The sequence below is a fragment of the Protopterus annectens genome, chromosome 14.part0 (genome assembly GCF_019279795.1).
Source record: "Protopterus annectens isolate FY-2018-M chromosome 14.part0, PAN1.0, whole genome shotgun sequence".
NCBI classification, from domain to species: Eukaryota; Metazoa; Chordata; order Ceratodontiformes; family Protopteridae; genus Protopterus; species Protopterus annectens.
In genome coordinates this window covers 29,780,659-29,807,512 of record NC_056748.1, presented here as the reverse complement: position 1 = coordinate 29,807,512, position 26,854 = coordinate 29,780,659, and the positions used below count along the sequence as shown (strand labels likewise).

At 37.0% G+C, this 26,854-nt stretch overlaps 2 protein-coding genes across 11 annotated transcripts in view; one reads left to right on the top strand and one right to left on the bottom strand.

Annotated features, from left to right (window-relative positions):
- Positions 1 to 15,056, bottom strand: part of LOC122788849 (NFU1 iron-sulfur cluster scaffold homolog, mitochondrial-like) — a 274,386-nt gene extending 259,330 nt beyond the window's left edge. The window contains exon 1 of the mRNA XM_044055741.1: positions 14,887 to 15,056. Within this exon, the coding sequence (XP_043911676.1) occupies positions 14,887 to 15,029 (143 nt within the window). The 5' untranslated portion in view covers positions 15,030 to 15,056. The remainder of the gene's footprint in view (positions 1 to 14,886) is intronic.
- The window catches only part of LOC122788848 (progestin and adipoQ receptor family member 3-like), a 792,623-nt gene that overhangs the window by 41,292 nt on the left and 724,477 nt on the right, over positions 1 to 26,854 (top strand). For 4 of the 10 annotated variants that reach the window (XM_044055730.1, XM_044055733.1, XM_044055732.1 and 1 more), the window contains exon 1: positions 14,953 to 15,327. The exons of 1 other annotated variant lie outside the window; for it this stretch is intronic. The gene's annotated coding sequence lies outside the window, so the exon portion shown is untranslated. Of the gene's footprint in view, positions 1 to 14,948; positions 15,328 to 26,854 lie in introns of those variants that run through there. 5 more of the 10 variants (XM_044055736.1, XM_044055737.1, XM_044055740.1 and 2 more) reach the window with 4 other exon arrangements.

The window sequence follows — 26,854 nt, the reverse complement described above, 5'->3', positions numbered from 1 at the left end:
ACTATGCCATCTCAAGTACAGGGTACAAATATAATCAAAGGGGTGATTATAACTATGCCATCTCAAGTGCAGGGTACAAATATAATCAAAGGGGGTGATTATAACTATGCCATCTCAAGTGCAGGGTACAAATATAATCAAAGGGGGTGATTATAACTATGCCATCTCAAGTACAGGGTACAAATATAATCAAAGGGGGTGATTATAACTATGCCATCTCAAGTACAGGGTACAAATATAATCAAAGGGGGTGATTATAACTATGCCATCTCAAGTACAGGGTACAAATATAATCAAAGGGGTGATTATAACTATGCCATCTCAAGTACAGGGTACAAATATAATCAAAGGGGTGATTATAACTATGCCATCTCAAGTACAGGGTACAAATATAATCAAAGGGGGTGATTATAACTATGCCATCTCAAGTACAGGGTACAAATATAATCAAAGGGGGTGATTATAACTATGCCATCTCAAGTACAGGGTACAAATATAATCAAAGGGGGTGATTATAACTATGCCATCTCAAGTACAGGGTACAAATATAATCAAAGGGGTGATTATAACTATGCCATCTCAAGTACAGGGTACAAATATAATCAAAGGGGGTGATTATAACTATGCCATCTCAAGTACAGGGTACAAATATAATCAAATGGGGTGATTATAACTATGCCATCTCAAGTACAGGGTACAAATATAATCAAAGGGGGTGGTTATAACTATGCCATCTCAAGTACAGGGTACAAATATAATCAAGGGGGTGATTATAACTATGCCATCTCAAGTACAGGGTACAAATATAATCAAAGGGGGTGATTATAACTATGCCATCTCAAGTACAGGGTACAAATATAATCAAAGGGGGTGATTATAACTATGCCATCTCAAGTGCAGGGTACAAATATAATCAAAGGGGGTGATTATAACTATGCCATCTCAAGTGCAGGGTACAAATATAATCAAAGGGGGTGATTATAACTATGCCATCTCAAGTGCAGGGTACAAATATAATCAAAGGGGGTGATTATAACTATGCCATCTCAAGTACAGGGTACAAATATAATCAAAGGGGTGATTATAACTATGCCATCTCAAGTACAGGGTACAAATATAATCAAAGGGGTGATTATAACTATGCCATCTCAAGTACAGGGTACAAATATAATCAAAGGGGGTGATTATAACTATGCCATCTCAAGTACAGGGTACAAATATAATCAAAGGGGGTGATTATAACTATGCCATCTCAAGTACAGGGTACAAATATAATCAAAGGGGGTGATTATAACTATGCCATCTCAAGTACAGGGTACAAATATAATCAAAGGGGGTGATTATAACTATGCCATCTCAAGTACAGGGTACAAATATAATCAAAGGGGGTGATTATAACTATGCCATCTTTGTCTACCCATATAAACCTTATAGAGCAGTCAGACTTCACTTTAGGCATCCTTCTTTCATCAACAGAAATTAAATATGGCTGCTGTTAACGTCATGTGAACATGCTTTTTAAAAGTGGATAAAGAGCTTGGTTTGTCACTACAAAATTCAACATTATTCAAAATGTATTTTTAGGTTCAATTTCCTTGAAAACAGCTATAACTATACCAATGATTTACTAAACTGGCACATGGAGAAGGTACAAAAGTGAAATCTTTGCTTAAAAGGTTTAGTTCCATGCCTGAAACGGTCTTAGAACTTGATTTAAAAATAGGCAAAGCATGAAACGTGCTGCTGTACCCTGTTACTACCAGTTGCAGGTGTTAACAGTTCACCACTGACAATTTTCTGTTTCTGTTTTGACTAAAAAGTCCTTCTTTCTTCTTACGGATTTGCCACTTTTATTTGTTCAGAAACTATATGACCAGCTGAATTCAATTTACCGTGGTTAATACTCAGTTTCCTGTTCATACGGACTTTTGTCATATTTTTTCATTTCCCCAGCTTAACAGTCTCATCCTGCTTTCTGGCTCTTTGTATAACAGCATTAAAGGTCCTTAAGTGTTAAGTGGAAAGTGAATGCTTAGCGATCTCATATCTAAGTAGGTACAGTTTTGTCACACTATATACACTAACATGCTCACTCAATTCTGGGCACTGGTGACACTCAAATGAATTGACAAATTAATTTTGCTCAAGTGATACTTTACCCCCCCCCCCCTCCCCAAGATTCACTACTACGCTGTCCAGTCCAATAAACAAAAGCTTCCTGTATACTGAACAGGACAATAGATTTATATAATTATTACTGCTGTCTTTCCTGTGAAAGGCATAAAGATGTTTACAAATGCACGTTCTTATCCTTCTCAAACAGTGGCAACCTGAAAAATGTGCCAAATAAACAACCAAAGTACTACCATAAGTGTATCTTTATTTAACAGCAAACGCAGAGTGTTTAGTTATCACGTAATTATGAATTACATACATGAGAGAAAAGATTCAACATTACAGACTCTAACTTCCTGAATACGTCAGTTGGAGAGAAAAAGTTATTGCTGGTGTATAGCTAATGTTAACAGCTTGTAAAACCAGTATAACCCATTCACTAGGGTTTGAAGCATTAGAACTGTATCTTGGTTCGTCACTGAAAACTACTTTTCTAATTGAATTGATTGTTTTTTTGCTTAAGAAATAAATGATTTTATTTTTGATGCCACTATTAATAAAAACCTTAAGGGGTCAGTAATGGGATCACCCTTTGCTCCAGCTTATGTTAATATTGTAATGTCCCTTTTCAAATGTGAATATAGTAAAGATACGGCATTATATGGTTAGTTAAATTAATAAGGTTTCTTATGTTGTGGTAGATGTAGCAAAAGATCTTTTAATATATTTTTAGCAAATCGTTTTTGTTTTACGTTTACTTAGAATGCAGACTATAAAAATAGCAATATTTTAGATTTACTTTTAATAGGTATTCCAGAGAAGAAAGTACAGACAAGGCTATATAGAAAACCTATTCCCTTTTTAATTTTCTTTTATGATAAAAGTCACCAGCCTCCACATTTACTTGCAGCTCTTACATATGGTCAGTTGCTAAGTGCTAGATGACCAAGTACTAATTGGATGGTCAGTTACTAAGAGCTAGATGACAGAGTACTAATTGGAGCAATTTTTTGGAAGAAGCCAAGAACTGTTTTCAGCTTTCCATGAAACAAGTAAATGACTCTTCTTATAAAATATGTCAAAGTAGCAATCTAAGTAAAACAATCTACAATTACTGGACAAATACAGGAACAACAAAACTATAATTCAGGACAAGTAGATTATTTTACAGAATATAAAGAGCTTTGTGTGGAAGTAGTTAAAACAGTTAAAAAGTGGGACATTCCACATTCAGATGACAACATAAGCATATAGTAGTGGTAGACATATGCTTGATTTTTTTCCAGTTAGAAGTCATTTTGAGAGACTTAATATATATATGAATGTTGAGTGTACAACATAGGGGTACTTAACTCCTGTGATACTTGTAATATTTGCACATTTGTTTTAAAGAAACCTGAAACCATGATCACATTTCATACAAACAACCATAGAGGGTAGGGCTCTACAAGGCTGTTTTCCATGTGGCCACTGTACACACTGTAAAAGTATTTTTAAAACTAAGGAGTTTCAGTAGGAACAGTGGCAAAATATTCAATATTACTTTTTTTGCCAACTGCCAATCAGAATGGTCAATTTATATGGCCACATGCAGCTGCTCTGCCTTTTATGTTGGCCAAACCTCAAGACCATTTAAGTTCAGAATTTCGGCGCATTTAAGCGATATTAGGACCAAGAGAATCAGCAATGCATTATATAAACGCATGGAGAAACACCCTAATGCCAATTTTCAATTTACCATTATAGATAAAATACAGGGCAACAACAATAAAATCAGGCTGGCATCAACTATTCAATAACAAAGAGAAAAAGTGGATTGTTAAACTAGGGGCATTATTTCCTCCAGGACTCAATGAATATTTATAATACTTTTATATAAAAGTGTAATTTCCTTAATTAACCTCCGGATGGACCAACTACTATTTAAGGGGAAAGTGTTATGAAGCATCAATACACTGATGAAGGCTTAACTATTTAGCCGAAACCGGTCTGTTTGTTCTCCTTATTGTATTTACAATAAACCTTATTGTCACGGTTTTGCTGGCTCTTGCTTTTTTAAATTGTATTGAGGACTTTTGGAGTCGGGCAGCTACCATACCTGCAGGTCATTTTCACTTGGTATTAGCACAATAATTTCGGTAAGCATATGGCATTTGCTATGTCAGCCTACTGCTGCTGCAGAGGCAAGAGGTTCTCTGTGACACTCACAACCTTCAACCTTGGTTCAAGACTGAAGTTTGCTGTTGTGGGTCAGCTAAAAAATAAGCTTGGTAATCTACTCCCAGACATTTGCCATGAAGGCTCTGTGGATGGCCTTAAATTTGATTTGCATGTTAATAAATTCAAAACTAGGGCCCCTTTACCGTAACAAGAAATTCCTTACCTCTGAAGCAATGATTATTCTCTCTCTTACCTACCTTCTACCCAGTCTAATGTACAATTTGCAAATTCTCACAAATCATAACAGCACTCCTCACCAAAGTCGAATCTACCTACAATAAGGTAGCTAGATTTGTTGCCCAACAAACCTACAAAATCCCATCAATGTCTGTCTCTAAAACACCTAAACTGGCTTGAATTACCCCACCAGCTTCTTCTCTCTCAGCTCCAGATCATCCATTGACGTAGTGGATCTGTTCACCTGTATCCCCAAAACAGAGGGCCTGGAAGCATTCAGTGAGAGTATATACAAATATGGTGAGATGGAATGGGATAAAGTGCAACTCATAAATGAATTAATGTCTATAGTTCTGGACAATAACTACATTTATTATGAAGGGGAATTATTTAGACAGGTCAATGGTGTGGCAATGGGGTCGGCTTGTGCCCCAGTTTTTGCCAACCTGGTTATGCTTAGCTGGGAACAGAGGACAATTTTTTCAAGTGAATATATGGACAGGATAAAGTATTATTCACGTTTCTTGGATGACATATATATTATGTGGGAAGGTGATATGAATTCTTTTGAGGTATTTTTTTCTTATTTGAATAACAGTAGTAACTTTTTAAAGTTTACCTCAACTAGTAACAATGTGGGAGTCCCGTATTTGGATACTATGATCACCAGAAGGGACGGAATATACAAGTCCAACATACATAGAAAAAATACGTTCACTAACTCCTACTTGGACTATAAGAGTTATCATCCGAATAAGACAAAGAAAAACATTTATAAGGGGCAATGCATAAGGGCACTTTGAGCATTTCACTGTATTCAGATGTCATTCTAAGAGATTGAGTTTATTACGTCACTTTTTGCAGACAGGGGATACAATTGCAGAATTATGGAAAGGGTAAATAAGGAAGTAATTAAAGAATGGGGGAAGAAGTATCCCCCTTTATTGGGAATGAAATACAAGAATAATTCATACAATTTAGAAGAACTAGTGAACAGAGGAAATGACAATACATATGGTAGGTCCTGTGTTATAGAATTCGGTCCATGTAGTAATAGGATAGAGGAAATCATTAGAAACCATTGGCATATGGTACTATCTAGCAACGAGATGTTGGAAATATTAGGAATACAACCAAGGTTTGTATACAGGATGGGACAGAATCTGAAATCACTCTTAGAAAGCAATACAAAAAGAAATGCGATCAGTAATAAGGGCAGTACTAGGAGGTGTGGTGCATATAATCAGTGTCAGTTTATTATGGAAGAAAAGGAGATAGTACTTGAAAACTACAATAGAACAAAAATAACTACAAGGAAGGGGAATTGTAACACGAAATATGTAGTATATATGGCTAAATGTACAGTATGCCCATCCTATTATATAGGAAAAACTGAACAACAGTTTAAGAAATTGTAACATGAAATATGTAGTATATATGGCTAAATGTACAGTATGCCCATCCTATTATATAGGAAAAACTGAACAACAGTTTAAGAAAAGAATCTACGCACACACATACTCTATAAGGAAAAAAGATGAGAAAAACGCCCTAGCAAAACATATACTTAACAAAGGAGTAGAGCATGAATTTAGGTTTTGTATTTTAGAAGCTATTAAGACAAATCCTAAGGGGGGTAATATTAAGGGGCATTTAGCATTCAGGGAATGCTATTGGCAAATATTGACAGATGCAACATCACTCCCAGGAATAAATGAATACATTTCTGTCAAACCCTTGCTTGAGGTATAGGAACATCTCACACGCTTCAAAGGGATTATGCATTTTAACAGACTAAGGTATGTATTTTAACAGACTAAGTTATTCATTTTTATTTTATATATATATATGTATATTTTTGTATATTTATATATTTATTAAGATAATTTTAAACAATTTTGTTAGGATTTCTCAAATGGATTTTTATTAGGAGTTTTTAACGTACACATTATTCAAAAGTTAGAGTAGGATTTAACTTATTCCATATGTAGTGTATGCATTTTTCAGATAGTGTATATATATAATATTATTAATATTTAATATTCTGACAAACATCCCATAATTAACTTTGTAATTCTCATACAGAGCTACACAATGATATTGCTGTATTTTTCATTATTTATTATTTTTTATGACTTAACATTATGAGCACACAGTATATGTATCAAAAGTTGGTATTTTATATGAGCATAAACAGGCAGCAGGAAGTGGCATTCAAATGTTAGTATTGCTTTAAGCGACAACATCAGTTAAAATGTTTTGAGCGCCAATTTGGCTATTTAAGCAATGGTATAGCAGGAGAATGTTGTTCTGAGGAAGCACACGCTGTAGTGTGTGAAAGCGCTTAACCTGGATTGTTTTGTGTCAATAAATTTTTGAAAAACTTATATTGGTGCTGATTCCGTGAACGCTGGATGCCTAATTTAGCAGCAGTCTGTTTAAAGAAATCGTTTATTGGAGACGCTGTGGTAACTTCTGCAGTCCTGTACATTGGTGGTGTTTAGGCAGATCGTATTCCCTACTCATTTTGGCGTATAGCGTGGATTACGCCGTTCACATTATTTTTTGGAAGGTACGCTAGTGTTTCTTTAAATTCTCACAAATCATAACAGCACTCCTCACCAAAGTCGAATCTACCTACAATAAGGTAGCTAGATTTGTTGCCCAACAAACCTACAAAATCCCATCAATGTCTGTCTCTAAAACACCTAAACTGGCTTGAATTACCCCACCAGCTTCTTCTCTCTCAGCTCCAGATCATCCATTCTATCCTATACCAGCCTTCCTACTGCCAGCACTATCCCCTCTCATCTCCCATTATTCTCCCCCCAGACCTCTCCGAAGCTCTAACCAAGACCTACTACAAATCTACAAACCCAAGTCTAAATTTGGATGCAACATGTACAGCTATCACCCTACTATTACCTGGAATAGGCTCCTATTAGAAATCAGGACCCTTACACATCCTAAACAATTTAAGACAGCCACCAAAGAGCACTTTAAGTCACTGGTTCTGCCACTGCACTCTCCCTCCTTAAACATCCCCTATTTCCCGTACCTTAATCTACTTTCTGCCCTTAACTCACACTTCTCACTAGCTCTCTCTAATCTTCCTTGAATACTCTTTCTACTGACTTCTAAAATCTATTAAGCAAATCATCTCAGAGAAACATTCTATTGAAATCGCCACAGAGAAGCATTCTATTGCAATTGTCTTGCCTTCATGCAACTACATTATAATAAAACTGGGTTTTTGTAACCACTTACCCCAAAACCTATATTCATCTTAATGACATATTTCTTTTCATACATCTTGAAATAGTTTTGCTATACTCCTGATTATTGACACTACAACTATTATTGACTGTATAACATTGTATTGCTACTTAATGCCGTGTAATAATCCTGTAACATTGCTGCTTAAATGCTAATTTATAATGAAAATTGTATAATAGGTTAGAGCTTTTCTCCCCAGGCCTCGCTGATAAAGGTCTCTTCAGCTCAGTCGGATAATCCTAGTCAATAAATGTAAAATAAATAAAAATAAACTGTCTATAGAGATGCCATGAGTCAATCTTCTCAGCACAGTATAGTATGTACATGTGCACACATACAGCATTTGCTATACTGCTTCATGAAAACATCTATAACAAGCTCCATGAAGGTGGCCTGCATCCTTCCAATCCTCTGGGCAACCAAAATGGCACTAAGATGGTGTGAATATTAAAATAAATTGGTTTGGCTTTAGCAGTCTTCAGTGTTCTTTAGCTTGATATGGCAGTTAGTCAACTTGTAACCAGAAGAATTTAACCAAACTCTTCTAAGCAACACAAACTAGCATAACCTCAAACTAGTTTATAATCTCCACAGTTCCCAAGCACAACCTAAGGACTATGCCAGTACGAGAGGTCATGTAATCTTGCAGTCATCACGAGTTGGCACAGACAAGATTGGAGTGGGAATTAAATTAACATAACACGTAGAACACGTAGACTGTTCAAAACCCATGGTTGCTATACAGAGGTTACGTTAGTATTACAAGACGTTAAAACACATTTTTTATTTTGTTGTAATGCAAAATGACCTGAAGGAAACAGACACATTGATGAGATTTTGTTTTCTGGCTATATAAACTTCCACTTTCCCAAAATGTATTCTGAGTCCTCAGAAAAGAATTTATCATACCGCTTTATCTAACCAAAGATAGTCATTGCACTCACTTAGAATGGCAGTACTCAATATTACTGTTTACTTTGAGACTCTCAAGACAGAGGATCCAAACTTTTTCCAGGGACATTCTCTGGTTTGTGTTTTTCATCATATTTTAAACATTGTAAAAAGCTTTGTTTCCATATATCTGCAAAAAAAAGAAAAACTGCAGGGACTCTTCTTCATTCAAATCTCTATTTTTATCAAAAGTATCAATTTTTTTTCATTCCTAGATTATGTAGTAAAACAGCTATGAATTTCCAAAGACTTAATAGGTTTATAATTCCAATAAGACGGACAAGCAGAAGGACTGCAATACAACTTGCCCGGTGTGCCTTTCCTGGGCCAAAAACCTTAAAATAGGATGGTAAATGTGATGTAGGAGCCAGAGATACAAATTTCCTAAAGAAAGCATCATTAAATTTCTTTGAAACCCAATATCTTGTGCAATAAGGAAGCTGCACAGTGCTGAATTCCACGGAAGTATTTTGCATGGAAGACAGTGCACTCTGGGGAAAAAGGAAAGGTTTTGTTTAGTAGATGGGCCGCTTTTAAGAATACAAAAGAAACTGGATAGGTCAGAAAGAAACATCAGATTTCCCATCACAGCAGTCTTCTATGGCAGCTATCTCAGAAGGACCTTTAAATACAATTAAAGACATATGACTGCAGAAGATGAAGTTAAAATTAGTTGCTACCTTCCGCTGCTTTTCTGGAGTTCTGGTTTTCTACTAACAGATATCGTCCCTGCAGTTATGTACTGGGTTCTCATGCTTCTCTGTGGAAACAGTTATGATAATTAATTATAGCCTGCACATGGCAGATGTACAGCTATCTTTCATGACACAAAGGGACTCAGTGTCCTAGATGACTTAGGCCTGAGTAGCAGCCTGAGTGGAAACGGTGCAGGTTGGGGAGGAAAAGGAGCAAGTGGCAACACCTTACATATCATGGGTTAGGAGGAAGTCAAGCTTTATTCTGCCGCAAAAAGCTCCAGGTGGCAGCTTATCACACTGGGAGCAAATCAGCATGATCTTAGCCAAGGAGCAGATGCACTCTATTTGCAAAGCGCGAGTGTGTGGAAACATGTTCTGCATTCACATCAGCACAGCAGACCAACGCATTATGCTAACAAGGGGAGGGCTGTAGACACACACAATTAAAAAAAATATTCAAGCTATCCTAAGGATGACAGTAACCCAGAGCTTAATTCTATCCCTGTCAGGGAGTTGTTGACAGAAAATGCCCTTGGAAAGGTGATGAGACTCTCCTCAAGGTGTGATGTGGGATACTAAATGTCCAGGAAGGGGGGGGGGGTGAATGGATCATTCAGGGCAGCCTGTTCATCAGGGGATTTGATACTCAAACTTCTGTAAAATGATCTTAGGAGAACACAGAGAAATCAATAAAATTAGCTTCAAACGAGTGAGAAAATAGTTGTTTCTTAATGTGAATTTATTATTTATTCTTATCCTTGGTTGTTTGTGTTAAACCTATTACGCCAGTAGTCTTTTTTTCAGGGGAGCTCCAAGGTGGTATTCATACTGACTAGAAGAAATATGGTCATGCACAAGGGAAACTCCTTTATTCTTTTCAATAAGTGCCATGGGATATTTTACCTCCACCTGGAATATTACCATCTTAGACAGATGGGACCTCAGATGAAAGGCAGTAGAATACATAAGAGTAAAGAATCCAACGGGAAAGAGGTAAAGCAAACAATCTACGTATCTGTACTGCTTCTCATTAGCAAGTGGTGACGCAGTGCAAGAGTGAGGCTGGCCTGTATGCTATCTAAGGGTAGATCGAATGAGAGATGGGTATTCCAGCTACATCATGAAAAGAATCCTAGACGGCTGGCTTTTACTTTGAACTGCTTCTGTTTACAGCATGGGCATTGCCAGGCAGGTGCAATGAATACCACAATGTATACTTTTCAACAAAAACGTATTTTACACAGACAACTATTTAAAATGGCACAGTTATCTTGACTTATGGTTACAAATTTTGTTACATGAAATAAAGGATGAGAGTGCTCCAGAATATTTTCCCACTGTACCTTCATCCCAGTGTGGTACTTTGTTCCCAAGGATATTTGTTGGTTGATGTGGTGGCATTTTTTTCCCAAATGGGTAGCTAAACATGAGAAAAAGGGAACTTAGAAATTGCTGTCCCAGAGACTTCCCATACTCTGGAACAAGCTACCCATCTATGTCAAGCAAAGTTCCTCATTAGCACTCTTCAAGAAAAACCTTGATAAGTGGATAGGAAATAGGAAATACACCCTGGAGATCACTTCTCTGGCTCTGCTCGACAGAGGCACAGGAAAATAACTTTCTTGGGTGGCGTAAGCCAGGGAACCTTGTTGGCTAGACTTAATTAGGCCCTTGGGCCGATAGCCTAGTACCTACCTATGAACCTATAAGAAATGGAGGGAGATATAGAGGTAGTAGTGTAGGACAGAAAGGGAAAGTGATAGGGTATTTTTTTGAGACAGAGAGATAGTAAAGTAGGACAGTGAACAAAAGTGACATGAAGCCCAATTAGTAAGATAAAGGCAGAGGGTGATTTTTGCATACATTAATTACAGGGGGGTGGTGAGGTATATTGTAGTAGGTCTAAGCTAACCAGGATTGTTGCATGAGCAGAGCCATATACTAGATAAGTGGGTTTTGAATAATTTTTCTAAAGTGAGTACTGTTGGTAGTGGCTCTAACGGTTTGAGGGAGTGAACTCCAGAGCTTGGCTACATGATTTGAGAAAACAAGAGTCTCCAGCTGTGTTCTTAGGTTTGTTTACCTTTAGTAGTGATTTGGGGAGGGTAGTACTCAATTATTGCTGTCGAATTCAATTATGTTTTGGAGAACTGTTTTTTTTCTGGTTAGTAAACTAGTATGAGTGGTTACCAGTTGATTACATACTAGTAGGTGGAAGAGTTCCAGCCAAGAAAGTTGTTTCAGTGCTACTCAGTGGTGTGATTGATAAGCAGAATCTGTAGCAAATTTTGCTATTTTATTATAACAAGCTTTGAGTTTACCCAGATCTATATTTTTCATGTTGGTAAATATGGGTGAGGCTCAAAGTAGTGTAGAGAGAAGGTGTTTTCTTGAAATGGCTATCCTGGTTTAATTGGTTAGGAATTTCTTATTTCTATAAAGTGTGCCCAGTTTTTTTATGCACTTTCTTTATAGCTTTGGAAATATGTATGTCAAATCTCATATTGTTGTCAGTTATAATCTCTAAGAGTTTTGTAGAGAATACAGGTGTATTACTTGTACTGTCTATAGCTTTGATGAAGAAAGAGGGAGAGAGATCATTGGTTCTAGTGGGATGGAAAATAAATAAGTTTAGTTTTACTAGGGTTAAGTATGAGTTACGCTTCGGCAAGCCAGGATTCTATGGCATAGAAGGACTTGAGTGACATCCTGCATTTACTGCATGGATGGGACAGCACATATAAGCATAGAATCATCTGCATCTTGGACTAAGGAGGCCAGAGAATTAACCGTGTTAGGTTTATTAGTACAGAGAATAAAGAAAAGGGGGACCAAGAATAGAACCACGGGGAGCAGATCAAAGTGTGTGATGTATCCTTAAGAAGCATTTCAGTCAGTGGGTACATGCATATAAGTACTCAGCATGTGCAAGCAAGAGTGCCATTTTGAGTGAGCAGCCAGAGTCAAAGCACGTATGTGTGTAGCAGTCAGTTACTTAGTTCATTTAATTTTAATGTTCTAATCATCCATCCTGATGTGTGTGTGTGTGTGTGTGTGTGTGTGTGTGTGTAACAAACTACTTAAATGAACACCCAAGCCTCATTGTCTTATTTGAATACACAAGACGAGTGACAGGTTAATATTTGAATACACAAGACGAGTGACAGGGTACCCCCAGTGTAACTGGAAGTAGAGGGGAGAGCTGTTTTTCCCCATTTTACAGCTTGTTGGTGACTAGAACAATGCAAGTGCAGAGAGACTGAGGTTAAGGTTAGAGAGTACTGTCAGCAGTTTGTCATGGGAGACAGTGCCAAAAGCCTTTGACAGATATAGAAAGATAGTTGAAACTATTTTGCCTCAATTCCTATACTGATTTACAGTGTTGGTGAAACTAAAGAGGGGAGTTGTAGTACTATGATTACGTTTAAAGCCATGTTGGGTTGGTGCTTTTTTCTGGAGAGGAAGTCCAGAAGTCAACAATCTTGATTGAAACTGCTGTACGCAGTGCACCATGAAAAACGTCAGTAAAATCATGGACGGCTACAACAGGCAGCACAGCTGCTTTCAGGTGAAAGAGAGCACTGGGTTGGTGCACTGTGTACAGCAGTTTCAATCAAGATTGTTCACGACTATGAAAAAGCACAATGATTATTTTTTTATCAACTCTCTAAGCCAAGAGAAATTAATTAACATTTTTTTCATGAAAAAGAAAACTGTATCTGTAGTGTTTTTGATAGACCTCAGCTTTCGAAAATTAAAAAATGTCTAACTATTAGGGACAGTACTTTTACATCTACTTATGTTAATTTTGTTAGTCTTTGTAAGGGGGGGGGTAATGCTTTACTTTATTCCTCCCAAACAAAGAATATTTATGAGGTGCTATGAAAGGCACAGGAGTTAAAGGATGCACTAACGCCTCTCTTACAATGAATAACATAGTTGCAGTGTGCTTGTTCTAGTTTTCCCCAAACACACTGCTGCGAGTGTCAATAAAATATACTCCTCCTCAAAAACACTGTTTATTACAGATATGTCTCCCTGAAAAATAAAGTAACTTAAAAGCTTTACATTACACATCTGTATAACTATATCTGCAGACTGCATTTTCCATTAATTTCCTGTGTAAGAAGGTCTGGCACCACTCTTAACCTTGTTCCAGCTATGCCTTTTGTAATGGAGACTGGCACGCCCCTAACTCTCTCCTCCCTTTACAACTAAATTAGATAAACAAGAGTGAAAATCGGTGCCAGCATAATTTTACCAATAAAAATTAACTGGGAATGCATTCGGCAAATCCACACAACTGTATGTTAATATAATTGAACTGGAAAATTATGTCCAAAGCATTACACTACAGTACTACAAAGAAAGCCAGGGGACACAGAACACTTGGTAAAACTGTGTCACATTCAATCAAACTGATTTCTACAATGCACCACAGATTATCTAAAAGGTCCTGCAACTTTGTTGAGCAGAGAAGGGGAGGACAAGAGCCTCCGGGTATCTAGCGTTGTATATAATTTAAATACAATTCACAAATCTCTAACAACAATGCTCAGTGTATCGAGTGCACAGTGGCATCATCACAGGTCCCTCACAAGTAAAATAATTACAAAAAGTCTCCTACAAATTCACAATTATGTAAATGTAGTAGTTTCAACAGCTTGACACTTTTTAGATTACTTTCAGTTATTAAGATTATTCATGAATGTATGTAGGAGCACAACCTTTATCCAGTATGTCACTATTCACTACATACACAAACACACATAGCGCTCAATCAGGTACAAATCTCATCAGAATCTGGGACACTTTGACAGAATATGAAAATGTGGTCTAATATAAAATTTCTGAAGCAAAATAAGTGTGTGACTAATTATTGTTATTAAGTGTAATTCACATCCTCTTCTCCAAAAGTCACCAGTTTTAGGAGGGATTAAGAGGAACAGAGCAAAAATGTGAGTCAAAGTCTGGGATAGTTGAGAGGTACAACTAGACAAAATTAGTAGCAGAACCAGACAACTTTTTTTTTTTTTTTTTTGGGGGGGGGGGGGGGTTACAAAAAGATTAAGTAACATAGCAACATGAGCAGACGTAGCTCTCAACCTTTTACCTCCAGAATTAAGGAAAAAAGCAAACGTTAATTAGGAAAAATGCCTCAAATTAAATTAGTGGACATTTCAAACACTAATACTATTAGCTTAGAGAGTTGATAAAAAAGAGGAACTGAATTAACATTTTTTTTTAGGAACAAGAAAACTGTATCTGTAGTGATTATCAACATTCACAGACCGTAGTCTACCACGTTTTTTAATTCCGAATTTTGATATGACTGAGTCTTTTAGCAGCTCACAAAACCATGCACTTTTGTCTCACTAGTTACAGCAGGAAGTCATCTTGACAGTGTATGGAGTGATGCATGTCTAAGAAGCTACAATAAATAACGTACCTGCGTGGATACTGATGACAAGGAGGAAGGTTACATGCACCAATGATACGAGGCCACCAAGTCCACCTTGGTGAGACCATCCCGCACCTTTGAAACGCCATCAGTTTTCGACAGGACAATACCAATACTTCCGCAGCTGCCATCTTTGTTGGGGGAATGAAGGACCTTTAATAGTCGCCACAGTGCCTGAAAATGCAGCGATAAATATGGTTAAGATAAATGTTAAACGGTTACACTGTTTTTTTTTTCCGTATGTAGGTGTATTTATTTAGTATAAGTGTTTAGTATTTTATTACTTCATTACAGTGTAGTTCTGGCACTGGTTAAGAAGCTGTGGCTGTGGTGCTGATGCGAGTATTGAAAGATGGTGTCTACAGCTAGAAATCAGCATCCTTAAAACCAAGTGGAACAGAGATGAAGAGGATATCGTATGATTCTGAGGTGAGCTCCCTGCACAGCAATAGCAAACTACTAACTGTTGAAATTGATGTCTCGTTAACGGCCGTAGCAATACATACAACTCATTAATTTGTTTAATTGCCGTTTCTTTAGACACACCGGAACTGTACTTCATGAACCCGTCCCTACTACCTCACATATATCGACTTTAGGGCATGATTTATGTTTCATTAGCGTGTTCTCCATAAAATGACAAAAATGTATGTTTTCGCTTAGTGGATCGTTTTTATGAGTTAACAGCCACAATACTAATTTGTGTTAAAACTCTCCAAGCTGTTTCAGATGGGCTGTGAAATGTGTGGGCATAATTCGCATGGGTGTTTTGCATCCTCTGGGGTGCCTAGTATCAGTCCCAACCAAGGAATTCGGGATAAAAAGGAGTACTTTAAAATATCTGCCATATTCACAGAACAAACCAATGTAATGAGGTGCTTTGTATTAACGTGCTTGTTGAGGTTATTCATATTAACCATAAAAATCTTTTTGAATTCACAACGGAAATCGTGCATTTTGAGGGGCACAGTAACATGTGAGTAAAATCATGGCTTTCCCCTGAAAATGAGGAACATTCCACATGTTCAGCCAGCACTTTTAGGCTATAAGAATAAGGATGCATCATGTTGCACATTAAAATACTTCTTTCTTTCAGCAGTTTCTGAATGCTGTCACTGTATGCTAAGGGATCACTTCAAAGCACTAGTTACCTCATACTATTTCATTGTCATTACTCATTTCGGTACTTAGGCAGTGGATATTATGATTTCTGTCTTTTTTAAGTAATCCTAATGTTTTTGGTCATTGTGATCCAGTGACCAAAAACTCCTGACTACAAACCTATCAAATCTGCTGGGCATTTTCTGTACTTGTACAAGGCTGGTAAGGCCTGGAACTCCTTACCTGTATCCATCAGATCAATACCCTCCCTTCCATCTTTTAAAACCACTATTAAAGACTTCTTATTTAAAATCTGGCTCTCTTCTTGCTTGAAACCAGGATAAACTATATCCCTAAATGTGAACAAGTACCTTTCATTCCATATAACTCCTTACTCTCTCTTCTTCATTTATTTCCTTACTTCTATCAAATTCTATTCCCTGACTTTCTCTCTAAATATACCATAAACCTGTTTTCCCCTCACTTCATATTGCAATTCCTGTGTGCATTAGACTAACTTACCTTTACTTTCTATACAAACTGTCTAAAATTTCACTAAATATTAAATGATTGTCATATAACTTGACACAATTCTTAACCAATATTTTTATATTATTTTTAATTTGTTAGCATTATTTAAACTGCAGATGTTTTTGTTTTATTTTCGAACAGTGTAAAATTATCGTTCTTAAAATATTTTGTAATAATGTGAAGCTTGTCTCTCTGGGCCTGCGCTGAAAATGGGCTTCTACCCAGTCAGATTTTCCCCGGTAATCAGAAGTCAGTAAATAAATATTTCTAATCCCTTAACCGGAATGGGCCTTGCTCTTTAGTCAGGGTACGATGAGAGTTTAAGAATTTACTATTGCTTTGGTCTTTGATGATTACCAAGAGTGCTCGTTTCAGCACCCGTAATGTACACAGCATTGCCTTCTTCTGCAGTTCCCACAGAGTTACATGTATTGGTAGCATATTTAGATATGCTTGAAAATTCAGTCATATTTACTGTGCTGATCCTAATATTGTCAGAACTATCTGGGTGCCTTTATCTCACATTGCTCTAGTTTTTGCATGCGTATCTTGGTATTGTATGACTTTGTGTCTCTCAGTAGATAGGCCATTATAATCACTGGATGCAGCTATTTCCATGATGTGCTTAAATATATTAGGAATCATGTTTAAGAACAAAGGTAGAGATGAAAAGAACATTGGCCTTCAGATGAGTGAGGCATGCTACCATGGGCATTGCACAAGATTGTATTTGTAAAGTGGAAGCTGAGTGATAGGATGAAGTTATTAGTGTGTGCCCCCATTACCACCTGTAGTGACAAACTTTAGGTATTAACTAGATGGATGAGAAAGCAGAATCAAGAAGCAGAATTGCTGCTCTTTCTTAGGGCAGACGGGATAACATTTTGTGATACAGTGAGGAACTTGGCAGTCTGGGACCATCTCTAGGTGGAAATACAGCTCATCTGGTTTGTGAGGTATCAGTTGAGATGGCTTGTTCACCCAGTGAGAAAATCCCCTGGGATCTTCACATGGGAAGTATACTGCATATTGGTGGGACTATGTCTTTTGGATTACCTGGCTTTAGCCAAGGGTCTTACAGAAAGAGCTTAAGACTGTTGCTGGGTATAGAGAGGTCAGGTCCACTGTGCTCAGCTTGTAACCATTATGACCCTCACCAGGACAGCCAGGATAGAAAAAATGTAGATGCATAGATAGTGTTATGGCATTTCTGGTAATTGCACAATACGTCCATTTGAATGCTGTTTCTCTTCATTTATTTTAGTTACTGATTACTTATGTATTTCTGTAACCTTGACAGAGGTTATGGAATGCTATCTGCTTAGCATTGGTGAGCATTACTTAGCAGCAGTTCTCCACAGATATAATTCAGTCTGTAAAAGCAGGCCATGTTGGCAGACTTCCCAGGTGCAAGCAAAGTACTAGTAAGGGGGAGGGGTGCTGTGGTTTACTTTCTAGAGGGAAAGGCATGTGTTTAATGGAATGGCCATAGAAAATGTCTTTGAAGACAGTTATTTGCATTGCTACAGAGTATATTTGAATGGAGGACCTAGTTCTAGGAACCAATTTTAATGGCAATTACTCTTAAGTCTAAAGCATTTTGAGTCATCATTGAGATGTCATTCTAAGTGTACAATTTGTAGAATCGATGTTGTACAGTACAAAGGAGTGTGACTGACATTGGTTGGCATTTATTTTATTCTGTGTCCCTCTCACCATAACTTGCATCTGTGGACATGAAAAACTGACACTGTTATCATATAACCATGGTCATTAGAAAATCTTTTTATCTAGTGAGATGATTACCAAAGTTATATCTCCCAAGTCCAAGGACATTATTATATCTCTATATAAATACCTCATTAGACTTGCTGTTGAATGCTGTGCTGCCTTTGGCATGTACTTGTGCAAACATTTATTTCAACTGGAGAGACCCCGATGTTTCCTTATAAAAACGATAAAGGGCCTGAGCTCCACTACTTATGCATAACACCTTAAAACTCTGTCACTCTGCTCTGTCTCATGCAGACTCCTTAGGGGTGATTTCATTCTAGCATACAAGGCCTCAGTCAACCCTGTCCCAGGCAGCCTCCTTCATATTCAGAAAAATGCCATGAACACCTGTACAGGAGATCTCAGCTTTCTCAATAATATAAACTGATCTTTCTAGTAAGATGCATTGGGTGGGAGAGGTTGGCATAATAGGGTGACAAGGTTTAACATAATGGTTATTGGGTTTATGTCACACATACAAGGTGCAGGGTGTCATACTGACCTCAAGTTATTGACTAGGCTTGTAATAGCCTGCAGACTAATAGTCCAGTATTTACCTATGAATGTACAGCATTCAAAAAAAAAATCAGCTGCTATGGAATAGACTCCCCTTGTATGTTAAATAAAGTAGTGCCCTCAGTCTCATAATGTGCATGGCTAAATGGATAGGTAACTTTAAGTAAAACCCAGATCTCCCTACTCACCGTTGCTCATGCAAGGGACTAGCATGCATTGGGTATTGCTGTAGCTAGGGTTCAAATTATCTACTTGATCAAGTGACTAGTAATAACCAATGAATCTATGGATCTAAAAACAAATTCTATATCCTTGTAGGTTGGTAGGCCATCACTTCTATCATGTGCCTCTAATCTGCATTCAGCTCACTTAGCTTTTATTATAGTGCTTTTTTAATACAGTTTGATACAAAACAGAAACATTTTGAGAAAGAAATGTTAAAATTTAGCACAAAAAGTTAGTGTGTAGTAAATAAAGTACACGCCAATGTATGTATAGAACAAAATTACTAAAATATTATTACTAATGTTATTAAATGAAAATGTATAATGTGCAGACATAATGGTAACAATGAAAAATATATAAAGCCATTTTCAAAATGTGTCTGGCAGATAGAGCAGAGGATTAAGGCTATGAGCTGTTAATAAGCTGCTTCCTGTAGATAAGGGTTTGATTACCTCAGCCTCCATTTGCCTACTGTATGGCTCTGTACAAGTCATTTAAATAAACAGTGCTCTGGAGCAATTGGGAAAGTGAGCTTAGATTGCATGTCTAATAATTAAAGCATTCAAAATCAAAATAAAACATACCACATACAAATTGCTTCTAGAAAAGAGTACATTCAGCAAAGCAAACTATCTTTTTAAACAATTTATTTAATCGTATTCCAATAGTATACACTGGAGTATTTATAAAGCAAGCTATATTTATGCCACATAATTTATTTATTTTACATTTGCTGAGCGGGTTAGTCCGACTGAGCAAGTAGCCCTTTTTCACCAAAGGGCCGAGGAGTAAAGCTCCAACAGATTATACATAATTAACCATAAGCAAAAACTGTTAAGAAGAAAAAAAGAAAAATCCTGAATCTGTATAGTAGACAAATTAATGAATAATTCAGTAATATAGAAATATAACAATAATTGGTAGAACGTAAAACAGTACATATTAACATCACAATAATTAACGATAAACTCACTCATCTTTGTCATTGCCTGAGAGTAGTAGAGAGCAAGAAATTAACAGAACAGTGTTATGTGTTATAGTAAGGAGTCTATGAGATACAGAAAGGACAGTTGGTGGATTTTCTGGTAGAACATTGCTTACGGGGGGAAAATACAATGGCAAGTCCATTGACTTTGCAGGTATTCTCTGGTGGCAGCCTTAAAATTTTTCAGTTGCTTATTAAATCTAATTTCAAGTGGGAGACTGTTCCAAGCCTTGGTGGGTTATAGCTGTAGAGATTACCTCCAAACTTAGTTTTTGGTTTGTGAGTTAGTAGAAGGTCTTTGTAATTACATTACAATTGCTTTATTCAAATCTCTGTTGCCTCTTTTGTCCTTACCAGTCTAATCTGAACATTTTGTAGGGGGTCATTAAAAATGTGTCAGTATGTATGTTTCCAAAAGCTGCTTATTGTGTCCTAAATATTGATAAATGGTAGTCTATTTGAAGCGGCCATAATTAAAATAGATCATGGTCAGCCGAGTAGATTATCAAATCTGACCAGCATGGAGAAAACTTATTGTTCTGCATGCAGGATTCATGCATTATTTTAAATAAAGAGTACTGATTAAGAGTAGGCTGTGTATACTCATTTTTGTTAAAAGAAAACAAAAGTCTTGCAGCATTCTCTTCAAAGCATATGGTCCTCTCATTATGTCCTTTGTTTTCCAGTAAATGTCTGGCTACAATATTCTGTCTCATGGCCTTTAAACAGTTTATGTACCTGTTTTTCAATAAATTTGTCATATGCTATGCACTGTCTTGCTGTCTTTAAAACATGTTTTGTACTTCTAAGTTTTGCATTACTATAGGATACTGGCTGCTAGTAAGTTGTTTCTGCAAATTATTAATATCTCTGTGTATACCTTTAACTACATTTCTATAGGTTGTGGTTTTTATTCTGGTTTAATTTGATATTATTTCCAGAATGCATGAAACATTCATTTGTCTCTGAATCAATGCAGATAGATTGATTTAAGCTGTTTGCTGTGCTTTGATTTAATTGCTGTCATGGTGGTTAATCCCCTAGAACTACACCAAATCTGGGTGAAAAATTTTAAGGTAGTTTTCATTCATTGTTTTATGGGTTCAGTTGTCAGGAATACAACTGTATGGTCTTCAAGAAGATAGGCTACTTACTATACCCTCATAATGATGTTCTTTATTTCTCATATACCTATCAATATTGTTTTGTAAGTTAGTTAATGGCTTAGACTTTGTAATTGTAAGGGGAGAAGTGGGCATTGTGTAATGTAGCTGTCATATATTTTTTTCTCTTATTGATGTTAGTTTTTAGTTGCAAATTACTCAGTTTGGTGTCAACTCCCCCAGTCGTTTGTTCCAGGCATAGACTTTCAAAGAGAATACAATCAGACAGGGCCTTACAGACCAGGCAGAGGACACCTCTTTGCAGCTAGTAATAAACAGATCCTGAATGCTTTCTGAATAGGTAAACTTTTCCAACTCTATGTTTTTCTAATGAAGAATCATTGTACCTTTTAATTTTTTTTCAGATGGCTTGGTTAAAGACTGCAGAATGCAACACTGTAGTCAATAGTGTGTTGGATTATACAAACACGTGATAAAAATTCCATTTTTGGTTACATATTGGTGTTAAAGTATTGAGAAGATAAGCTAGTTATTTGCTGTAGCAGCGGTTACAGGTAATGTGAAGACGATCCTATAAACTAGAATAAACAGGGCAGAAAAAAGAACACATTGAAATGAAATTTTAGCTGACAGAATGCAATACATGAGTTTCCAGTTAAGGAAACAAAAAACCCAGGTTTCTGCTAAGAATTTACCTATATAAATATAAGTGTTGCAGTAGATTTTTTTTTGCTATCGGTGGAATATCAGTAGTTTCGTATTTTCATACAGTATTAGTTTGCCTTGGTTAATACAGTTATTAATTAAGTGAAATGCTGTTGTGATGGTCAGATACAAGGTTTGCAATCATCAACTGAATGTAGTAAAGTTAAATTCTCTGTATATTCTAATTCTTGTTCCATTTGTTTGAGGGTACATTTAATTGAGAGAGGTACCTGTGGGATTCCAGTGCTGGCTGTATAGGTACAGCTAATTTTGGTGTGCCACTGACCTGCTAAACTGCAGTCTTTTGAGGTACTGTATAAACCAGGGTACAGCAGTTTGGAAGCATCTAAGGTTTTGCAGTCTTGCTAGTTGATTACATTGAAAGCCATAGAAAATCTTGGAATATAACTGCAGTAAGTAGCGCTTAGTTTTGCTATGTGGTCTTAGATTGACTAAGGTTGTTTAAATACAGTGCCTGGTGTAAACTTGTGTTACATTTGAGTAATTAAGTTCTGCTCAAATAGTTCAGAAGATATATATGCATGATGCTTTCCAGCATTTTTGTTCGTGTGCTGAGTATAGTATCTTAGTCACCACCACCCTTGTTTAGAGCTATAACCTTGACTTTTTGTCCTTGCTTAGCATCAAGACAGAACTTTGTCAGACTTCTGTTAGTGGTATTACAACATAACATAATCATTTCTTTAGGTACTCTGTCGATAGGTTATCCATCAGATGTGCACTTTCTGTTTGCTGAGCATCTTGTCTACAAATTCTTTTGAGGAGGGTTAAAGTTGAATTCAGATGAAGGTTGTTTAGGTTATTAAATATGATTTGTGGTAGAGTTGTGTGGGAAAAAATATTGCTGAAGATTTAAAGCAATCAGTGAACTTATTGATGTTGCCTTCGGGTTTTGTAAGGTCCAGTGAGGTTTCAGTTACAGTCTTTGCATTTCCAAGGAGTTTGTTGAAGGTATTACCAATACAAATCAACCAGAAATTTGCCTAAGTTCCAACCATCCATATTTAATAAAACCTTAGCTAAAGTAAATTGGGAACCCCTCAAATACCTGCCACTTAATGAAGCTGTTGAGCTCTTTAACTCAACATTCCTAGACATCCTAAATAGGCAAGCACCCACCTGCCAAAAACAAATAAAACATAGCCATTTAAGCTAGCTCTCAAAATCCACCAAAGAAGTCATGTCCACAAGGGATAAAATCTGGAAATCATGGCAGAAAAACAAAGACCCTACAACTCTAATACAATACAAACGACTCCGTAACCAGGCAAAATGTCTAATAAACAATGATAAAAAAGCCCACTGTCTCCACCTACAAAGCCAACATAAAAATAATCCCAAAAAATTCTGGTCCTCCATCAACCATGTATTACATCCAGGTTCTCAAAGCAACCCATGCCCTGACGCACATAGAACCCCTACTGAACTTCCTCTTCAATTCCTACTTCAGTGACACCATAGCTAACCTAACCACCACCTTTCCTATGGTTAGCACCACCACCACCAAGACAGCTAATGACCAAACCATCCCAGAAAGCAATCCTACACACAACTCTGACCTAAAATTCTCCCCCATATCCATTGCCACAATAAAAAAAACTTTTACTTAAGCTTAAACCCTGTACTCTAGCCCCTGACAATCTACCCGCACACTTCCTGGAGCGAGCTGCAAACTCTATAGCTTATCCCATCAGCATACTCATTAACAGATCAATTAAAGAGTCCCTTGTACCAGACATCTGGAAAAAGACATTCATTCTCCCCTTACACAAAGGTGGCACCAACACAGACACAACAAATGTTCAACCCATAGCTATTCTCTCACCCCTCTCTAAAATACTGGAAAAATGCATCCATGCCCAACTCCTCAACCACCTGCTTGAAAATCAAATTCTGTCACCCACTCAGCATGGTTTCAGACCAGGGCACAACACCACTACAGCCCTCCTCTCCTTCCTTGATACAGTTAACCGGGCACGGGATTCTGGTAAAATAATCGCTTCTCTTTTCCTCGACCTCTGCAAAGCTTTCAATACCATTTCCCACATTATCCTCCGCTCTAAACTATCTACCCTCCACATTTACCCACCTACCCTACAATGGTTCAATAACTCTCTCTCCAATAGGCAAAAATCCACCAAATGGCAACAGTTGGTCCTGTCTTATTTAGCATCTTTATTAACAACTTTCACACCACTCTCCCACAATGATCAGTAATCCAGTATGCTGATGACTCTACAATAATATGCACTGCAAATTCCAGCTCTGAACTTCAGCACATCACCCAGAATGCCCTCACCTCTACGGAATCATGGATGCTTAACAATCATCTTGCCCTAAATCCAAAAAAAACTAAACTAGTAATTTATACCACTAAGAAAACCACTCCCCTAGATAAAAAAAACTCTTCAGTATACAAGCCCAAGACAATACCATTACAGAAGTTGTCCCACACATTAAATTACTAGGCATTATTATAGATAAAAACATAAATTTTGACTTACACATAAACAGTAACGTAAAAAAAAAACACACCAAAAGCTTGGTATGCTCTACAGGCACCAACACTTTCTTAGCGTCTCTACTAGACAAACCCTTTCAACTACATTTTTATTACTCGCTCTCCTCTATGGTGCCCTTCTCCTCACTAATATCCAAAATTCTACAAAATCCAAACTTGATATGTGTTACAACAGAATAGCGAAATTTGACACCAAGGCCAAATTCTCATCCCACCACTGTAACTCACTGAAACAATTAGGTTGGTTGGAACTCCCCCACCATCTTTCATTCACTCAGCTAGCTACAGCTCACAAAATAATCTACAGACTGTCCTGCTGTCTCAATTACCAAATGCCAACCCAGCAGGCAACTAAGATGTGAAAATCATCTACGTCTAAAAGTAGAAAAGCCCACCTTACCTGCTGGTCAACTGCTCTATTCCTTCACCGTCGCCAAACTATGCAACTTGCTTCCTCCTTCTATAGGAAACATGGGCAGCACCACCACCTTAAATCATCTCAACTTTTCCTGGCTATGTACCTGCTCTGTACCTGCTCTATACCCTAACCTCTTCCTTCTCGTTATATTATAACTAAATTCCTATGCTTTTTACTACAGTGACTGATGATACTTTCTCCATATTTATTATTTGTTTTTCTTTCATCACTTATTGATACTGGTAAAATAATGCTAATTCATTTATCTCTGTTTTTCCCACTCTGAATTCATCTGACAACCAACTAAATTCCTGCTTTTATGTATATCTTCTGTATATGTTACTGTAATCAAACCAACTAAATTCCTGACTTATGAATATATTCTTAATATTTTACTGTAATCACTGTGTAACACTGTTTCTACCTCTGTACCAATTAATGTTTAATCTTTTTTCTGCATCCAATTAATGTTTAATCTTTTTTCTGCATCTATGTTCTTGTCAGAGGTTACAGAACTAGATGGATTACATAACTTAGCTTTTTAGAGATTACTGAAGCAGCTTTGGTTTTTCTTTTCATACAAGACATGGTACTTGTTTCTTGCTTCTGTGTATTTATTCAGGGTGTTGACACCGTTGTTGTGTGTATTGTTTCCTTGCTGCATCTCATATGCAGACAGATTTGCATATTCTATCGATCAAAGGTAAGCAATTATTTCTTACTCATATGAGTTGTTATACACCATACCTGTTTAACATATTTAGAAGGAAGGAGTTGAGAAGAAAATGTATATTGCTGCATCACCACGGGTCAAGGCATCTCCAGTTAACTTGAGCCCTTTAGTCTTTCATAATTTCTGTTGGAATGTATTTCAGGTTGTTGATGTAGATGGTTTTTGGGTATAGATGGCAGTGATTTCTATTTTTTGCTGTTGTAAAGATTAACATTGTGATCAGACAAGTGGTTTGTTAAATTTTGACTGTATTTGCATTTTTATGGGTGGTTGGTCAAGATCCAGTCAAGTTTGCTGCTTGTTCTTAAGTGTGGATCATGTCATGTGGGTATGGATGTGAGCTGATTAAAATCCAGTGAGATGATTTTGAGGTAAGGTTTTCTTTATTCCATAGTAATTAAAAGTCTTTTATTAGAAAGATTATGCTTTTGTAGTAGTCATAATAACTAGATATTGTTTCTGACAGTAGTTTCTTTGCATCCTTAGGCTTCCGTTTAAGCAAACATTGCCCCAAAGACTAAATTGTATAGGCCTCACAACTCCCTCAACAAGCTGGCAAATCAGCTACCTAAGCAGTTGCACCCTGCCTGTAAAATGGAATGAGTCCCACTCCACATTCCTAGACACTACAGGAGTCCCCCAGGGCTTCATACCTTGGCCAATACTTTCCAATATCTTCATTAACAACATAGATAAGGAATTAATACTTGCCACCACAGTACAGTATGCTAACATTTGCTCTGCCCCAAATCTCCCACCTTAAAAATCATCACACAGAAAGCTTTCACCTCTATGGAAAACTGGCTAAATAAATCTCAGTTAGTCTTAAACCTCAACAAAACCAAAGTAATCTCATTCCCTCTTAAAAAACATAAATCAAAATAGCACTGACCTTAATATTATTTCCTCAAGCAACACACAATTGAAAATGTCACCCACACAAAAGCACTATGAGTTATCATTAATAACAAGTAAATCTACACATTGACAGTGCAGTCAAAAGGCACATTGCAAACTAGGTTCTTGTTACAGAGCAAAGCACCTGCTAAGTGATCGCAGTAAAAAAAAATAACTGCCACCTCCCGTTTCCTTCCTATATGCGTCAACAATATTCACAATTCTGAACTCTTCCACCAAACACCAACTATAAATGACTTGCAACAAAATTAGCAAAGTCGTCTGCAGCCTTCCAAACCATTCCCATCACTGCACGGCACTCAGTACCCTCAACCAGCTTCAACTTCCCCAACACAGCACCCTCTCCCTGCTACTCACAACACACAAATTATACAATGATTGTCCG